Consider the following 17,565-nt stretch of genomic DNA (forward strand, 5'->3'; position numbering starts at 1 on the left):
GATTTGTGAGCAAACACGCACAGGATCGCGAATTCTTCCATAGGAAGGGCTCTCGTGGGCAAAACAGCGGAGGAACGGTGGAGCTGTGCCCCATAAAGAGCCTGTCCTTCCTTGTTTATTATCCCCACGGATTTCCACAGGAGTCATTTAGCAACAAGGTGCAAGGCTCAAGGTTTCTGTTGGAAGCTTGTCCTGGAGATTGGGGTGGGATGAAAATCCCAGTTGCACATTTATGTGCCACAATGAGCAGCCTTGACTTTTGACTAGACAATGTTTTGTAAATACTACTGTAAAATAGACTAAATGCAACTCAGATTAAGAGAGACGACAAATTAGTAGTGTAATGGAATATTGATTGAGTTAGCATTATGAGCCTATGTACGCCTGTGTTTCTGCACAAGAACTCTCTAGTTTGTGGGGAAAGTTCTACACCGTACATATTTTTATAGATGTGTGGTGCTGGCAGTCACTTGGCTGCTTATGTTGCACATGAAAGTTATTACAAACTCTATTGAGATTTTTCATAGAATTGGAAGGGACCAATAGAGTCATCTAGTCCAACCCCCCCACGATTCAGGAATCTTTTGCCCAACATGGGGCTCAACAGTGTCAACAGTGTGATGCGGCAGCAAAAAAAGGCTAATGCTATTCTATGCTGCTTCAACAGAAGCCTAGTGTTCTGATCAAGGGAAGTAATAGTATAGCTCAGGCCACACCTGGAGTACTGTGTCCAGTTCTGGGTGCTACAATTTAAGAAGGATATTGACAAGCTGGAACATGTACAGAGGAGGGCAACCAAGATGATTAAGGGTGTGGAAACCAAGTCAGTTGAAGGAGCCGGGCATGTTTAGCCTGGAAAAGAGGAGACTGAGAGAAGGTATGATAGGCATCTTCAAATAGCTTAAGGGCTGTCACATGGAAGATGGAGCAAGCTTGTTTTTTTCCTGCTCTGGGGCGTAGGACTCAAACCAATGCCTTCAAGTTACAAGAAAGGCGATTAAACATCAGGAAGATCTTTTGGACAACAAGAGCTGTTTGACAGCGGAAAAGATTCCGAGAGTTTTTTTCTCCTTCCTTGGAGGTTTTTAAAGCAGAGGTTGGATGGTCATCTGTCATGGATGCTTTAGCTGAGATTCCTGCATCGCAGGGACTTGGACTGGATGACCCTTGGAGTCCCTTCCAACTCTACAATTTATGTGAGTCATTGGTCTGATCCAGAAGGGCTCTTCTTATGCTCTTAGGTAGCTAGTTTGCTTACAGCAGCAGCTGGGAACCTCAGACTCAGGGAATAAGTGGGGACTGCCCCCAAGTCATGACCATCTCTAGGCCACACCATCCACTGGCCTTTATTGCACCTTCCTTGAATGTTCTTGCATGCCAAGAATGCGTTCTTGAACTGTGCTCATGTCTCTTGTTTGCCTGTGTGAAGAGATGTGTGTGCATGTAGCGAGCTGTGGCTGGGATGTGGCTTATGGTACAAAGGTAAGAGTACATGTTGCGTTTCTATGCGTTGCTCTGGTTCGCCAGAAGCGGCTTAGTCGTGCTGGCCACATGACCCGGAAGCTGTACACCCGCTCCCTCGGCCAATAAAGCGAGATGAGCACCGCAACCCCAGAATTGTCCGCGACTGGACCTAATGGTCAGGGGTCCCTTTACCTTTACATGTTGCTCCACCCACCTTTGTCTCTGGCTCTGCCCACCACTGGCATCTACCCCAAACCCATGCAGACCTGTATGAACTCATCAGCAAAGGTGCAGAAAAAAGTCCTGTCCTTTTTTACATGTCTCCCAGTCATTCAGAACACCGGAGGAAAAGCCAGCTATTAAGAAGAATCAGCCAACCTCCTTTTCTAAAATGAGTTCCCTGGCAATTATGCCAAGACTGATAAGGGGAATCTCCAGCAGTACCTCTGTTTCCATTAATCCTGTCCTGTCTAAATCCATCTTAACTACAATGTCAATACCCATGCAGGTTAAAATGCCCGCCAGAGCCTACCAAGTGTGTTCCAGTAAAGAGGAAACATTAGGATCTTCTAACAATCTGTTCAACCACAAGCACCTGAGGAATTGCACGAAGTTGCAGGGATTGTCATAGCTAAGTTTTTTGTTTACTACATCGGGAAGGTGGAAAAAAAACCTAGATTCTTATCCAGTAATGTGGAAAAAATGATCTAGCATACATTTTAAGGACTCCTTTGTTTTAAAACAAAAAAACAGGCTGTAGTCAAACAGAACAAAATACTGGCAAAAAACAATTATAACAGCCTATGAGATCACTAAACTCTGGGCCCATCAGTTTGTTTCCAAACTGCTCAGAAAATGATTTCCCCCCTCACCATATGTTTCTGCTGCTTTAATACACAGATTCCTAATCCTGAAAGGGCCTCTGGGCACTGTTCCAATGCATACTGCTTGCTTGAGAATTTGGAATACATGTTAAAGAGATTAATGTGCTTTTTAAAAAAAAAAGAGAGAGAAAGAAATATAAATCAATGCTAGGCTCTAGTAAGGTAAAAAAGGTAAAGGATCTCTGGATGGTTAAATCTAGTCAAAGGCGACTATGGGGTGCTGCGCTCAACTAACTTTTAGGCCGAAGGAGCCGGCGTTCGTCCACACACAGCTTTCCAGGTCCTGTGGCCAGCATGACTAAACCGCTTCTGGCGTAATGGAACACCATGATGGAAACCAGAGCACACGGAAACACCGTTTACCTTCCCGCCACAGAGGTACCTATTTATCTGCTTGCACTGGTGTGCTTTCGAACTGCTAGATTGGAAGTTGATGTAGTAAGATTCCAAGTGAACCATCACCAGCATAAGGTTTTTTGCCACTACCGTACACTGCTGCTACTAAGGGCTACTGAGCTCGCAGTAGTGCAAGGGACTTATGTAGCACTGCTGTACCCGTGTAATTGTTCTAGCATGCCCTATGCAAGGATTTGCACAGCTGAGAAATGAGCAGAATGTCATGGCTACACCTGACAGAGCCAACAATAATATCAAAGGTAAAGGGACCCCTGACCATTAGGTCCAGTCATGGACGACTCTGGGGTTGTGGCGCTCATCTTGCTTTATAGGCCGAGGGAGCCAGCGTTTGTCTGCAGACAGCTTCCGGGTCATGTGGCAGCATGACTAAGCCGCTTCTGGTGAACCAGAGCAGTGCACGGAAACACTGTTTACCTTCCCGCCGGAGTGGTACCATTTATTTACTTGCACTGGCGTGCTTTCAAACTGCTAGGTTGGCAGGAGCTGGGACCGCACAACAGGAGCGCACTCCGTCACAGGGATTCAAACTGTTGACTATAATGTTACAGCTACAGGTAAAGGTAAAGGACCCTTGGACGGTTAGGTCCAGTCAAAGGAGACTATGGGGTGCGGCACTCATCTCGCTTTCAGGCCAAGGTAGCCGGTGTTTGTCCACAGACAGTTTTCTGCATCATGTGGCCAGCATGATTACATGACGAGTGCCAGAGCGCACAGAAACGCCATTTCCTTTCCCGCCGCAGCAGTACCTATTTATCTACTTGCACTGGTGTGCTTTCAAACTGCTAGGTTGGCAGGAGCAGGGACCGAGCAATGGGAGCTCACCCCGTCGCGGGGATTCGAACCACCGACCTTCTGATCAGCAAGCCCAAGAGGCTCAGTGGTTTGACCACAACGCCACCTGCGTCCCTATACAGCTACTAAACACATCCATTCCAAGCACTTCCAAAAGCAAAGCAGCACTGATACACACACACACACAAATCAAATAACTCTCTCACAAACAGTGAACACCAGCACAGCACAGAATTACAGCGTCATTCCTCTTAATGTGTCTGATTTTTCTATAGTGTAGGTTATAAAAAGACTTTGTCACCTTGCAGATATTACCTTTCAATGCTTTATTCTGACAACGCCATGTAACCTTGAATGTAGTGCTATTGTTTCCAGGGGTGGGGGGAGGAACACATTCTGTAGATTTAATTCACAGATAATTCATAGATCGAACGAAGGATGGTAAAGTGAGGGGGATTGCCTCTCAGATTCATTCTGGAACACTTGGGGATTAACTGTACTAAACCCAGGCCAAGCCTGTGTGAACCTCCTGGGAAAAACTGAACTGTACATATGTGATAAAGGAAGACAAAGTAGGGGTGTTGTTTTTGGTTGCTTTCCCAGTACTGTACTTCACAGTCTTCAGCTTCCACCTATTAGCAGTTGTAATTGTTTTCTTGGCCAAGCCATTTCAGGCATCAGTCCTGGGTAGCCCTATGCTACTGATATGTTTAATTGGAAATAAGTATCACATAGAGTTTACTGGGGCTTATGCTCACCTATGGGACGCGGGTGGCGCTGTGGGTTAAACCACAGAGCCTAGGACTTGCTGATCAGAAGGTCGGCTGTTCAAATCCCCGCGACGGGGTAAGCTCCCGTTGCTCGGCCCCTGCTCCTGCCAAGCTAGCAGTTTGAAAACACGTCAAAGTGCAAGTAGATAAATAGGTAGCACTCCAGCAGGAAGGTAAACGGCGTTTCCGTGCACTGCTCTGGTTCGCCAGAAGGAGCTTAGTCATTCGACCAATAAAGCGAGATGAGCACCGCAACCCCAGAGTTGACCACGACTGGACCTTATGGTCAGGGGTCCCTTTACCTTTGCTGTCGCCTAAGTTTGTCGAGCAGGGGTGCTGAATCGGCCCAAATTACATCACAGACAACCTCCTGGGGAACTACATACTGGTAGTGCAGAGGACCAATGGCAAAATAGTGCACAGCACCAGATGTGACTCTAAACTGCATGACAAGAAACTACATTCCAGATGTAAATGTAAAGTAAGGAGGGTGAGGGAAAAGGGGGTTTAAGGTGAGAATGGGGTTGCAAAAGGAAAAAGACTGACTGGAAGTGGGAGTGAGCCCGGCTGACCATAAAGGAGGGGCATAAAAGGATTTGCAAAACAGGGAGGGATAGTGACTTCATAATTGGGTGGAAAGTGGAAAGAGTGCTTAGTAGAAGAAATGTGTGGAAGGAGGAAAATTGAGGTTACCATGGGTGGTGGTTTGTGTGTGGGAGGGGCTCCAAAATAGAAAAGTAGGTTCAGAAATGTGGTTGGAAAGTTGAAAGGGGAGCTTAGAGGTTGTGTAGGGTGGGAAAGGGAAGGTCTAGGGCAGCAGCTCCCAAACCTTTTTAGTTGTGGAGCACTTTTCAGGAGAGAAATTAATCACAGAGCACCATCGCTGTCCTTATGCCAAAGAAACATCTGTGCAGTTTTATTTCCAATCGCTTTGCAGGGCAGAGTTTGGAAATTGCTGCTTTAGGGAGTTAATGTGGGAGCAATGGCAAGGGGCTGTCCAGCAGACACAGCAGGTGAACAGACCCTAGTTCTTGTGTGTTTCTAGAACTTAATGCCCTGTCCTGGCATCAATGGAGCTGAAGATGGCCAGGCTATAAATTGGAACAAATAAAATTGGTTGGTCACTGTGGGCATAGAATGCCTTTAGTGTGATCTAGCAGGCCTTATCTTATGTTCTTATGATATAAATAAACATGTATATGATCAGGATGATTAGTGGGTTGTTCATTGGTTCAATGTTATTTATAATGCATTTTAAAAAAAGGAAAATTGTATGCTGCACCAGAGTAAAAGAGGGTGGGCAATTTCCTCCCATGCCTATTTCAATGAAGGCAGTGAAGACTTACAGGTGAAGCAGGGATTCCTTCAGGTGAAACGGGGATTCTTATCTGTATTAGTTGTGAGAGCATTACTGGTGAGTTGAGCAAATTATCCCAGATTAACTAACAAGGAGCAGGAGTGGAGAGTGGGTTATCCTGCGGGTGGCCATAATCTGTATGGATTTTCTCCTGGGTGGGTGTGAATTCTTTCCCTAGGAGGAATGAAAGGAAATAATTAAGATTTTGGGGGCTTTATTTCCTTGATCAAAGAACTACAACAGGCCAGCAACATTTCTTTATCGAAAAGGTGAAGAACCTCCCTCACCCATTATTTTGCAGCCCTGCCACATTCACCACAAAACACTGATTTTTAATAATAATCACTATGCAGAAGAGGGGTTTTAGGCAGCAACGAAATTGCCTCTGCCAAGCACCCCCTTTTCTGCATAACTACTGAGAGGTGCAGGAGCTCTGCCTCTTTCTCACCTGGCCATCCCATCAAGAGACAAGGAATTTGTGCGTGTGCTTTTATTACATTTATATACCATATTTTCTTCCCAGAGGCTGGTTAAGAGGCAGCCATCATCCCAAGGTGAACAATGTGGTCGATGACTGAGTGGGGATTCTAAAATCCCTGGTCTCCCGGGTCCTGAAATTCTATTTTATTAAAAAGTATAAAAAGTTATTTAATTTTCAGATTTTGAAATTAACAAACGTCAAACAATCAAAACAAGAAGAGAATTCAGTAAATTCCAACGGACTTCCCTCCTCCCCTTTTGCGGGTTATGTTAACTTTTTTCCTTCTGCACCTTCTCTATGAATCTCCAGTACAACCATAGCCCAACAAGTATCATTCCAATCCTACTCGTAATTTTAATTGTTTACAATGATGTGCTTTTTAAGGTAAATAATATATTTCTCCCGTTCCTTATTTAAAATGTTAGTCTCCCTGGTTTCTAATTTATCCCTTTTTTTTCTTTTCTTTTTTGCTATTTCAGTATAACCCATCAGTTTAATCTGCCATTCTTCTCTGGTGGAGACTACCTAGGTCTGACCGCTCTAACCACTATGCCGCACTTCCTCTTCCTGGGGAAAAACGGGCCTAGCGACCCCAATGTAGCCCACTCGGAGGAGGAGGCGGCTCCCCTCCGCGGAAAACGGACCCGGCGGGCCAAACCTCCTTTGCGCTTGCGGCTCTTTCCCCCCGCCCCCGCCGACAACTCCAGCGTGCTAGGCGGGCCTCCACCATAGAGACGCGAAAGGGCCCTTCCAACGTCGACCGGAAGTTCCGGCCGCCGCGCGTCGTCACGCTCTCCGTCGATCTCTCCCGGCCCCCCCCTCACTTCTATGTTGCCAGGGGTAGGGAGGAGGCGGTGGAAGAAGAGGCGGCCCTATGAGCGGCGGCGGCAGACCGGCGCCCCTCAGCGGCAGCGGGCCGAGGAGGAGAAAGGGGGAGAGGGAACCAAGTAATGGCGGCCAGTTAGTGTGTGACTGAGCTAGAGGAGGAGGAGGAGGAGCAGCAGCTCCCCGCGTCCCTTCGAGCCCTTGTTCCTCGCCCGGCGGCGGCTGAGGCGCCGCTCCCCAAAGCAGAGGCGGCGGCGCGGCGGCGCCAGAGACTGAGCCTCCCTCTCCGGGGCGGCTGAGGAGGCGGCGGCGGGAGGGGGGCGCCATGGTGAACACCCGAAAGAGCTCCCTGCGCCTCTCCCGCAAAGCGGCGGCGGCGGCAGGCTCCGGGCCCGGCAGCCATTTCATCTCGTCCAGGACCCGTTTGTCTAGGACCAGCGCTCGGGCAGCGGCGGCGGCGGCAGCAGCAGCGGCGGCGGCGGCCGCCGGTCAGGATGAAGAGTCGGCCCGGGTCAGTGGGGGGAGAGGAAGACGAGGCGGGTGCCGAGGGAGGGAGACTCGGGGCAAGTCCCGTAGCGGCGGCGGCGAAGAAGGGGCCGTTGTCGGTGTGGGTCAGCCATTGGGGTGGGGGGAGGCGGGGAGAGGGGCGAGCTTGCGGGGGGGGGGTGCGCTGGCTCATTGTCCCGCTCCGAGGGGCTGAAGTGCAGCGCGACCGCTCGGGGCCGCAGTACCCCCCATAGGAAGGAAACCCCCCATAGACCCGATCCGGACCCTGCGATGACGGGGGTTTTCTTCCGGAGGGTGGCAGCAGGGGAAGGAGTTTGGGGAGGCTTTTCTGTGGTGGCTCCCCATTCGCCTGCTACCTTCATTGCACAAATCCGGGCCTGGGCGAAAGCATTCTTTTCTCCCAATTAAACCATGTATGTCCTTTTAAACTTTCGATGTGTTTGTTTGTGTGTGTGTGTGTGGGGGGGGTTATCCATTTGTTGTTTGTATTCAGGTTTAATTTCGCGTGGTTTTTCTGTTGTGAAGCGCCCCGCGATCTTCGGGTGAAAGGGCAGTCTACAGATGTAATGAACAGGAACAACAACAACGAGGAGGGGAAGGGGCTCCGGCTGAACTTCTCCAGGGTGACTGACTGCTTGCGTGTTTTGCATGCAAGCATAATATTGTGTTTTTTTGTGGGGCTTCTGCTGCTCTGTATGTGTGCGGAGGCTTGTGGGACTAAAGAAAGGCACGAGAGTCTGGAAAAGGGGGGGGGGGTCCTTTACTTGTATCCGAGCTGGCCGCCTTGCTTTGGTGTTGTGCCAGAATGAGGGTGGGTGGGTGGAAAGCATCGGGGCCTGCCTGGCTCTGTTGCAAGAGGTGGACGTGAGCAGCGAGCCGGGAGGGAGCTTGGGGTTTTTTTTGCAGCAGCTCTCTATGGGAGCGAGTGAGCGAACCGAGGTCATTTGAGGTAGGACGTGTTGTGTGAGCTTGCACAGCTGAAGGAGGACGCTGCTGGCTGCGGCCAAGAAGAGCTAAGCGGGGGCAAAGTGTGGCTGGTTGGGCGGCTCAAGAAGTAGCTGTAGAGGCGGTTTCGGGCGAAGAAGGGGCAGTTGATAAGAGAGAGGAAACAAAAGCCCCAATGTGCGCTCTTGCTCTCTTTCTCCCGTCTCCTGTATGTAGGAGGCGCAGAGAGACTGGCAGGGTCTGCTGTGCCACCCAGCTGTCTGGGGCACGGCGAGGCTCCCCCGCTGGCCTATGCTGGGACTGCATTTTAAAGGACAACATGGGGAAGAAGAAAAAAGTTTAGGCTTAGAACTGCCAATTTTGTAAATTTCTTAGAAAACCTAAATGGAGTGCAGTTTTCTTTATTAAAAACTGTTTCCTGTTTGGCAGGGTAGGGGAAACTGGGTAATTCTCTGACAATTTTGGATAGAGATGCAATTTTACCTCTGAGGAACTTATCGACAGCGCGGTCCGGTAGAGCATGAGACTCCTAATCTCAGGGTTGCGGGTTTGAACCCCATTTTGCGCAAAAGTTTCATGCATTGCAGAAGGTTGGACTGGGTGACCCTTGTGGTCCCTTCTAACTCTATATGACTCTTTGATTAGTTATTTGCCTACATTTACGGATAGTTTTTTTTAAATAAAATGACAATCAGTAATGTGGATAGGTTCTTCACCTATTTATTAGTTTTCATTGGTGATGCACTATGTAAATGAAGGAAAAATCATCCCCCCCTACTTTGTCACACACCTTTCTCTGCCACCCCAACCTTATGCTTACGATAGCAGTGTTTCACACTGAATGTAACTGACTTGTAGATAGGACTATGTGAATGAAAACAGCAACACTATACGTATCTTTGTTATCCATTAAAATCTATTTAAAAAACAATTAAAGACAAGCAGTCATGAACTTTTAAAAAGAATCACAACTGAATCTTATTATACCCTGTCCAGGATACCTTATTTTAAATACTGTATGTGAGCATTATCTGTCAACCTTTCAAATGTGAGAAATTATAAATTCCTGGCATGACACATTCAGCCAATCTGTTGTTTCTGTAGGGACAGACAAAGATTATTAAAGGATGTTGTTTCTGTTGCTTCTTTGTAAAGTCACAAAGTAGCCTGATCAATGGGTCATCAAAAGTACTGTATAAGTACGGTATGTTATGTATAAAATGTTCCGATTATTTTTAACTTAAAAAGAGCAGTTGAGTGATTCTGTATGATAGCCTTGGACACTGAAGCACATCTTTTGTTTTACTTACATAAACATATGGGGTTTCCATCTGAACCCAACTAGTTTACAATGTGTGAATATGAAATATCTTTCTTAAAAGAGTTTAAAAACCTATTGAGTATTAGTAGTTTGAAGTCCTTTTTTCTGGAGGAATGCAGGGGTACATATACCCCCAAACAATTAGTGAATCTTAAGTTTGGCCTCATTGAGGGACAGTATTTCAATATGAGTAGGAAAATGAGAGTATGGCTAAAAATTTTTTTTAGAGAAAAGGCACTGGCAGTTATAAAGAATGCTTAAAGACCCATTTAATAAAACAGCAGCATGATGCTGTGCATGGCTACTCAGGTACAGTGGTACCTCGGGTTAAGTACTTAATTCGTTCCGGAGGTCCATACTTAACCAGAAACTGTTCTTAACCTGAAGCACCACTTTAGCTAATGGGGCTTCCTGCTGCTGCCGCGCCGCCGGAGCACGATTTCTGTTCTCATATTGAAGCAAAGTTCTTAACCTAAAGCACTATTTCTGGGTTAGTGGAGTCTGTAACCTGAAGCGTATGTAACCCGAGGTACCACTGTACATCCCACTGAGTTCATTGGGACTTACTCCCAGGTAATTGCTGTAGAACTGGAGCCTAAATTTAATCATAAGCATTTAAGATTGGTGAGTATGTATAAATTTACTGACAGTGAAAATGTTAAAGATGTTTGCATCCATCCATGATAACATGGAAAACTAATTTCAGATATATGCCTTTAAAATTGCTTGTGTGCCTGTTCAGATTCTTAGGACAGTTACGTACTTTCATAGTGCACCTAATATTTTCTAATTTCGGTCTCATCGAAAGAGATGCATATGATTGTGAAATGCGCCTAGTACAGCAGATATAGGTATAAGTGTTTGAAAAATGCCTTTCAGGCCAGGCAAGTGAGTCTCTTAAGTATTCTTTCAAAAACTACAGATGCTATATTTGAAATATTTGTATTGGGAACTAGATCCTGAATATTAGCCAGCTGTTTTAATGTGCTTATGGAGCTTTGCGTACATGCAGGGATTTTCTTGTTCTATCCTGAGCTGTTGGGGGAATCCCCATGCCGTCTTCTTTCCATTGAAGAGGAGGGTTCTTTGGAAGTGCATCTTGGATTGCAGTCATTCTTCCTTTTCTGTTCCTTGTTTGACAAGTGGAATGCTTCACAATATTGCCTTTTTTGTAGGCTTATTTCAATATTTTTTTTAAAAAACGCTATTTGCTTAGAAATCTGATGCTGATTCTGTTCAGCATTGTTTTGATTATTTCTGATGGAATATCATGCAAATTACATGCACTACTTATGTTCATTGCTGTTAAGTCTTATGTGCCTGTATGAATGGGAAAAACTGTATAAAAGGCGAAGTGTGATCATTTATTAAAATCACTTAGATAACAGTTGTTTGTCTGCCCCCCCCCCCATGAGATACCATACAGAACAAAGCTGACCTATTAAAATTTTCCTTAGACCTTGTATAATAGTGGATTGCATGCAGACATTTTGAAGCCAGATTCCAAGAAAAAAAACCCATACATATAATTGTTTTACAAATAGCACCTTGCTATTTTTATTCTGCCATGACAGTATGTGAGGTCATAATCCTAAGCATACATGCTTCAAAGTCAACTCTAGTGAAATTAATAGGATTTACCTCTGTAAATATGATTATAATTGACATAAAAGCTTGTGCAACTTCTTGCTATTTGTTGTTGAAACATTTTTGTTTATCTAGAAAAGAGATCCTTAGCCATTTTTGTTAGATACCCGAGAGGTGATTTTAGTGTTGGAAAAAGTAATGTTTAGTGATTCTTGGATGAACATAGTTGCAGTAGCCTAGGTTACAGATATCAGAATGAGGTTTTTCCCCAAGTGGTATTGTTATTGTATATTTGGTAGTACGTACAGGAAATAAAGTGGAGTATTGTTCAGATTGATTTTTCAGATCATAAAAAATGTATGATTCGGATGTGTGTGTTTTTTAAAAAAATCCTAAGCATTACTGTTGATAATATTTGAAACTGTAAACCAAAAGGTTTTAAAATTAATCTTCTTTCATGTGGTTGTTATTCTTGCCTTGTTATTTACAAAGCTAGTTTTATGATCCTTCGGGATGAAGTAAGATATCAGAGATACCTGCAGTGCAGGGGGTTAGACTAGATGACTCTCTGAGTTCCTTTAAACTCTACAATTCTATGATTCCATGAGAACAAATGCTGTCATAAGGAGTGACCTTAATAGTTATTTGTAAATTACAGTTGCTGGTTGAAGAAGGTCCTTACTTAGCACAACAGGGGGAAAGTTTCCATTCTTGTGATTTATATTTTTTTGGAGGGGGGGAGGGGAAGATTTATGTAAGATTTACCCAACTTAATTGAGCAAGAACACATTACTGAGAAATGCTGCCTGAGTTGTTACATGTGTTTGTTGCTAGAAGCAGCACTTTCAGCGTGTCTTGATTTAGAAGTATAGCACCCTCATGTATTTAATTGCAGTTGAGGCATAGAAATGTTCCAGCTGAAGTCTATACCAGTCTTCCATGATTTCTCAAAATTGAAGTATTTTTGGAAACAAATCTCACTTAAAGGTTGAGAAATCTATCTAGTATAATAGGCTTTATTTCATATTTAAAATGGATGTTGAATTCCCTGTGGCCTATCTAGTCCAGGTGCTGAATGGATATTGTGTGCTTCAGTGACCCTCATGGATCATCTGTTTGAATCATAACAAAGTTATTCAGAACAGCCTGTCAGAAGATTCTTATGCACCCTCTTCTTAAAAAATCCCCAAGAATGAAATTGCATCACTTACTAGTCAGATTGTTGCAGTTAATTTCTAAAAGTCATTGGGTTTTACTGTGTAATTCTAATCCATTGTAAGTTCTGTCCTTAATTGTTAGGAGACACAATGGTTTTAGCTTTTCATTCTGAAATACATTTGACTTTTAAATTGTTACGCCCCTTGCCCCAGTACTCTGTAGTCTGAACAAACTTGCTACTTCGAGTCACTCAGCACATGAGAGTATTTCAAAGCTTTTATCATTCTTGTAGCTTTCTTCTGGGCTGTGTCAATATTACAGATCAGGGGCCACTAACATTTTTGGGAGGAGAGAGAGATGAAGTTATTCAATGCACACAATGCTCGATTCTGCCCAGTATTACCTTGAAGAATATAACAGTTAATGTCAGTGCTTAAGACACGTCACATGGATTGTGCAACATCCTTACCAAAGCAAGTCCAAGCTAGTCAGCAGTAATTTAAATTGAACCCAATAGTTTCACAACCAGCCTTTGCCAAAATATTTTGTAGTTGTCTCCTAAGAATTAAAAAAAAAGGATAACTGTTGACAAAGGACTGTTAAGCTGTCTTGAAACAGTCACCAGAGCTAAACTAGAAATATATCTGGAAATCATTGTAGCTTGTGATAATATTTTTTTTTAAGCTTTGTGTTTAGAAATACTTGTTTTTAATTACACTGAGCAATAAGCTGGTTGCTAAGTGTCTTCAGGCAGTGATGCAACAGTTTTTCTGCCTTGTCTGCTTTAGCTAGTTCAGCTCTCCAATACCACTCAAAAAACAGGTTTCAAACCAGTTGTGTAGCTTCATTTTCAACTCAGAACAGAATTACTCAGTATATTTAATAAAGGATTGGCCTGTTTCACTGGTATACTTCATTAATAGAGCAGGCACACCTTTGGGTTGTTCACACAGCATGTACAAACATGGCTGTGGTCTGGTAGCTTACTGTTTAATATTTTAAATTATATAGTGAGTTAATTTTTTTTCTAAATTAATTAATTCTGTTGTCTGTGTTCAGTATATTTAGTTTACAGCTCCATGCAGACTTGATAGCTAAGGAGCAGTCAAAGCATTTATTGTAGTAGTGTTCAAACTATATTCTGTGGAATTCGGAGGTTATCAAGAAGATCACTAACAGCGCTTTTCTATTTTAAAAAAAAGATAGCATGTCAGCCTTTCAGAAAGTCTTGAGCGTATTCTAGGGCACTTCCTTGGTCCTTTTTGGTTAAAGGTTTTTCTGGTGCCCGGCAAAAACTGAAGTATGTCTGGCATGGTTTTCACAGGAGAGGGATCCACAAGGAAAGAAGACCCTGAGGTTAGGAAACTTGAATTTTGTTGGCTTTGCAGGGAAATGAGGACTCTGAATTTCAATGGGATTTGAGAACTTCAAAGTACAAGTCCTTAATTTGTTTATTGTTGTAATTCATTGAAACCTTCAAAAAGGTTTTAAATTCCCAGTTGCCAGTAACTATTCTTCAGAAGCAAAGAAAAGCCATTTCAATGATAATGAGAAGAGGGTGTAAAAATATTCTGCAAAAGTGATTTTCCTTGTTAGCTTGCAAATTATATTATTTATTAATTAAAGGTTTTAGAGCATTTATGACCTCTAGATGTATCATGTGCTGTTTTGGGATGTATTGTAGTTTGATCAAAGGAAACGTTGGCTCTCCTCTCCTCTCTAATATAAATATTGGAGCTTGGTGAAAAATCTGATGCAGCCTCTGGAGAAAGATATAAAGCAACTCTTTCATTTTCCTCATGTCTTCTTCCTAGGATTAGATTTCAGTTTTGGCTTGGGTAGTTACATGTATTTTGTGAAATTCCTGTGGGTTCACTAAAAGTAGTACTACAGTTGTCTGAACAGAAATGGATTGCCCATCTTTTCCAGATATGGTCCCAGAATGTTTCTTTACTGATGAGAGGTGGTTTAAAATCAGATGGTTTAAAATGAGACTATCAGCTTCTCTTTTTTTTTCCTCTTAGAGAGATGATGGTAGTGATGGTAGCTTGAGTGATAGCCACATATCTCCTCCAGCCAAACGTACCTTGAAACATGCAGATTCTGTATGCAAAGACAAATCAAAATCTCGCAGTACTGGGCAGCGAGAGGAATGGAGCATCTCAACTGGACAATCCCGGTAAGAATGTTCACAGTATTCAAATATTTGTCCATTAGAGTTCTGCCCATTTGCTTGAACCTTGTAAATCTCTTGATAAAATGTCAAATCTCCATCCTTTTGCAGTGAAACATGTTGCAAAAAATGTTCATCTACTGCTCTAACAGCATCCCCTTTAAAAGTTTTCCCCTTCCTTGGCATAATAAAATGAGCCCCGTGTCCTGATGTTATGGTATTAATGCATTTCCTGGCAGTTAATTATGCGGTGCGTAGACAATGCAGTGAAAATGGGGATTATACCTGGAGGGGATAACTAGATTTGGAGTGTGTGTATGCTTTTGCAGGTAAATGTGGATTTCTTATAATCTCTATAATTTCTCAATCAGTCACGTGCTAACGGAAGCTTCTTTGTTTAGAACTTTATAATAAAGAATAAAAATAAAGCTGAGGCTTCTGACTTCATGCATAAGTCCATGAGACACAGCTTGTTCCTTCTCCCCCCACTCGACCACTTTATTTCAAATGACAAGCTTTGTTTGTGGAAAAACATCTGTTGCTTACATTTAAACATCTGTAATTCCTTGTGCTGTAAGTGCTGTAATACATTCCGTAAGAAGAACTAGTTTAAAGCTCTGTGCCTTAAAGTAGAAAGAATGTTTCGATCTCTCCCTGTTTGCTACATGACTGCCTGTCAAGGACTCCTCCTTCAGTCATTCTATGCTGAGCTGAGCCATTATTTGTCCTAGCGTGTTGTCCAAACTTGGGCTCGTATTTCAGCTCTCCCAGAAAAATCACAACTTGTAACTAATGTTTGTGCTATGCAATGAAGTCAAACAGGAGAAGTTTTCTTGGTTATATCAGCGTAGGGGGGAAAAACACTGTGCAGAGATGACATATAAAGTATTTCAAACATTCTATTTCCCACAAATGTTACTAGCCTACAAAAATGTTTACTAGCCAGCTGGGAGATGACAGAAGATGTATGAAGAATGCCGTTTTCCTCCTATGGCTTGGTTTATATGTTGGGCATGGAGGGATAGAGTACTCTGTCCCTCTCTTGCCAGTCTGCTCACTTGTCTGCATGCAGTTCTATGTTGCCTACGGCTACCAGTAGCTAGTGCTTAAGTACAAAGCTGTTCTGTTTTCCTATTTGGTTCCCAGAATTGCAGAGATAGATGATTATGCTTTTGGTTTTCTGAAGTTAAAGTTTAAATTGAACTCATGGTCTCAGATGTCTGAAAATTGCACAACTGATGTACATTGTTATTTAAGCTGATAAATAACTGCACTGTTTATGCTGGTTGGAGTTGACATATAGATATCCTTATGCTTTTCCCCTACTTTGCCAAGGGAATAAATTGAAATACTGTTTCACGCCACCACAGTAGAGAAAATCCTCCATTGCTCTAGTTGCAATCTTCAGACTATCTTAAAGGGAAGTTCATTATAAAGCTCGTTACAATAGTCTAAACATAAGGTTACATGAGCACGCATCACAGTGGCAAGGTTATCTCGACCCAGGGCAAGCTGTGGCTGGTGCAAGCAGTCAGAACTGGTAATAAGCACTTTTTGTCACTGAGGCTACTTAGGTCTCAAGTAATGATGGTGGATCAGGAGAACCCCCAGACCTATGAACCTGCTCCTTCAAAGTCTGTGACTCCATTGAGGACAGGTCATATACCCAATTCCTGGATGCGACATCAAAATACCAGCAGTACCCCTATCTTGTCCAGACTCACTCTGTTTGATAGCCCTAATCCAGCCTATTATCACTTCCATGCAGTGGTTCAGCACTTACACAGCTTCAACCAGTAAATGGATCTGTGTGTAATCCACATATGGGTGACACTGAACTCCAAACCCCCAGATGACTGCCTCCAGCTGCTTCATATAGTTTGGGGACAAAATAGTACACTGCCAGTCTCCGCAACACAATTTCCAAGGAATCTAACAGGATTCTTCCATTGCTAGTTTTTGGAAACATTCCTGTAGGTAGAAGTGGAACCACCACAACTAAAATACCCCACCAAACCGCTCCAGGAAGATGTCATTGGTGATATCAAAAGCCTTCAAGTTTTCTAGAGGAATCAGCAAGGTTGCACTTTGCCCCAACTCTGTACCAAAGCTGGGCATAAAGCTTGTTTGAAATGGGTTAAGATAATTAGTTTAATCCAAGCACTCCTGGAGTTGCCTGGATATTGCTCTTTTGAGAACCTTTCTCCAAGAGAGGATATTAGCTATTGGCTATAGGGTCCAGAAAAAATATCTTGAGAAGGAGGCACTCCATTGCCTCTTCCAAAACAAGAACAGCCACGCAAAGACACATTGGTAGTCAAAAACTGAACCTTCTTTGGCACCATCACTGCCATACAGTAGGCACAATTATAAGTTCTTTCTTGTGTTTGGTCATCTTTGCTGCAAGTCTTGCACTATAGCTTTCCTGCTTGCTTCATTGCCTGAAGTGGGAGTAGTAGTAGTAACAACAACTACTACTACTACTACTACTACTACTACTACTAATTAAATTTATACCCTGCCTATCTGTCTGGGTTTCCCCAGCCACTCTGGGCGGCTTACAGCGCATAAAAAATGGTAAAACATTAGACATAAAAAAATTCCTAATACAGGGTTGCCTTCAGATGTTTTCTAAAAGTCAGATAGTTTTTTATTTCCTTGACATCTGATGGGAGGGCATTGCACAAAGATGAATGTATAATAATAATAATAATAATAATAATAATAATAATAAATAATATATTTATACCCCGCCCATCTGGCTGGGTTTCGCCAGCCACTCTGGGCAGCTCCCAACAGAATATTAAAAACACGATTAAACAACAAACTTTGAGAACTTCCCTAAACAGGGCTGCCTTCAGATGTCTTCTAACAGTCAGATAGT

At 43.4% G+C, this 17,565-nt stretch overlaps 1 protein-coding gene and 1 long non-coding RNA gene across 4 annotated transcripts in view; one reads left to right on the plus strand and one right to left on the minus strand.

The window, feature by feature from the left end:
• Nucleotides 1–5,538: 5,538 nt before the first annotated feature.
• LOC309366215 lies at nucleotides 5,539–6,786 on the minus strand. Its single transcript, XR_014166581.1, has 3 exons — nucleotides 6,691–6,786; nucleotides 6,192–6,303; nucleotides 5,539–5,858 (listed from the first exon to the last, which is right to left on the minus strand). It is a non-coding gene; the product is annotated as an uncharacterized lncRNA (long non-coding RNA).
• Nucleotides 6,787–6,996: 210 nt separating this feature from the next.
• ATAD2B (ATPase family AAA domain containing 2B) overlaps nucleotides 6,997–17,565 on the plus strand; it is a 53,835-nt gene continuing 43,266 nt past the window's right edge. For 2 of the 3 annotated variants that reach the window (XM_081905954.1, XM_081905955.1), the window contains exons 1-2: nucleotides 6,997–7,501; nucleotides 14,533–14,687. In XM_081905954.1, the coding sequence (XP_081762080.1) occupies nucleotides 7,316–7,501; nucleotides 14,533–14,687 (341 nt within the window). In that variant the 5' untranslated portion in view covers nucleotides 6,997–7,315. Of the gene's footprint in view, nucleotides 7,502–13,703; nucleotides 13,865–14,532; nucleotides 14,688–17,565 lie in introns of those variants that run through there. The other variant, XM_081905956.1, reaches the window with a different exon arrangement.

Source organism: Podarcis melisellensis, assembly GCF_964234715.1.
Source record: "Podarcis melisellensis genome assembly, chromosome: 3".
NCBI classification, from domain to species: Eukaryota; Metazoa; Chordata; class Lepidosauria; order Squamata; family Lacertidae; genus Podarcis; species Podarcis melisellensis.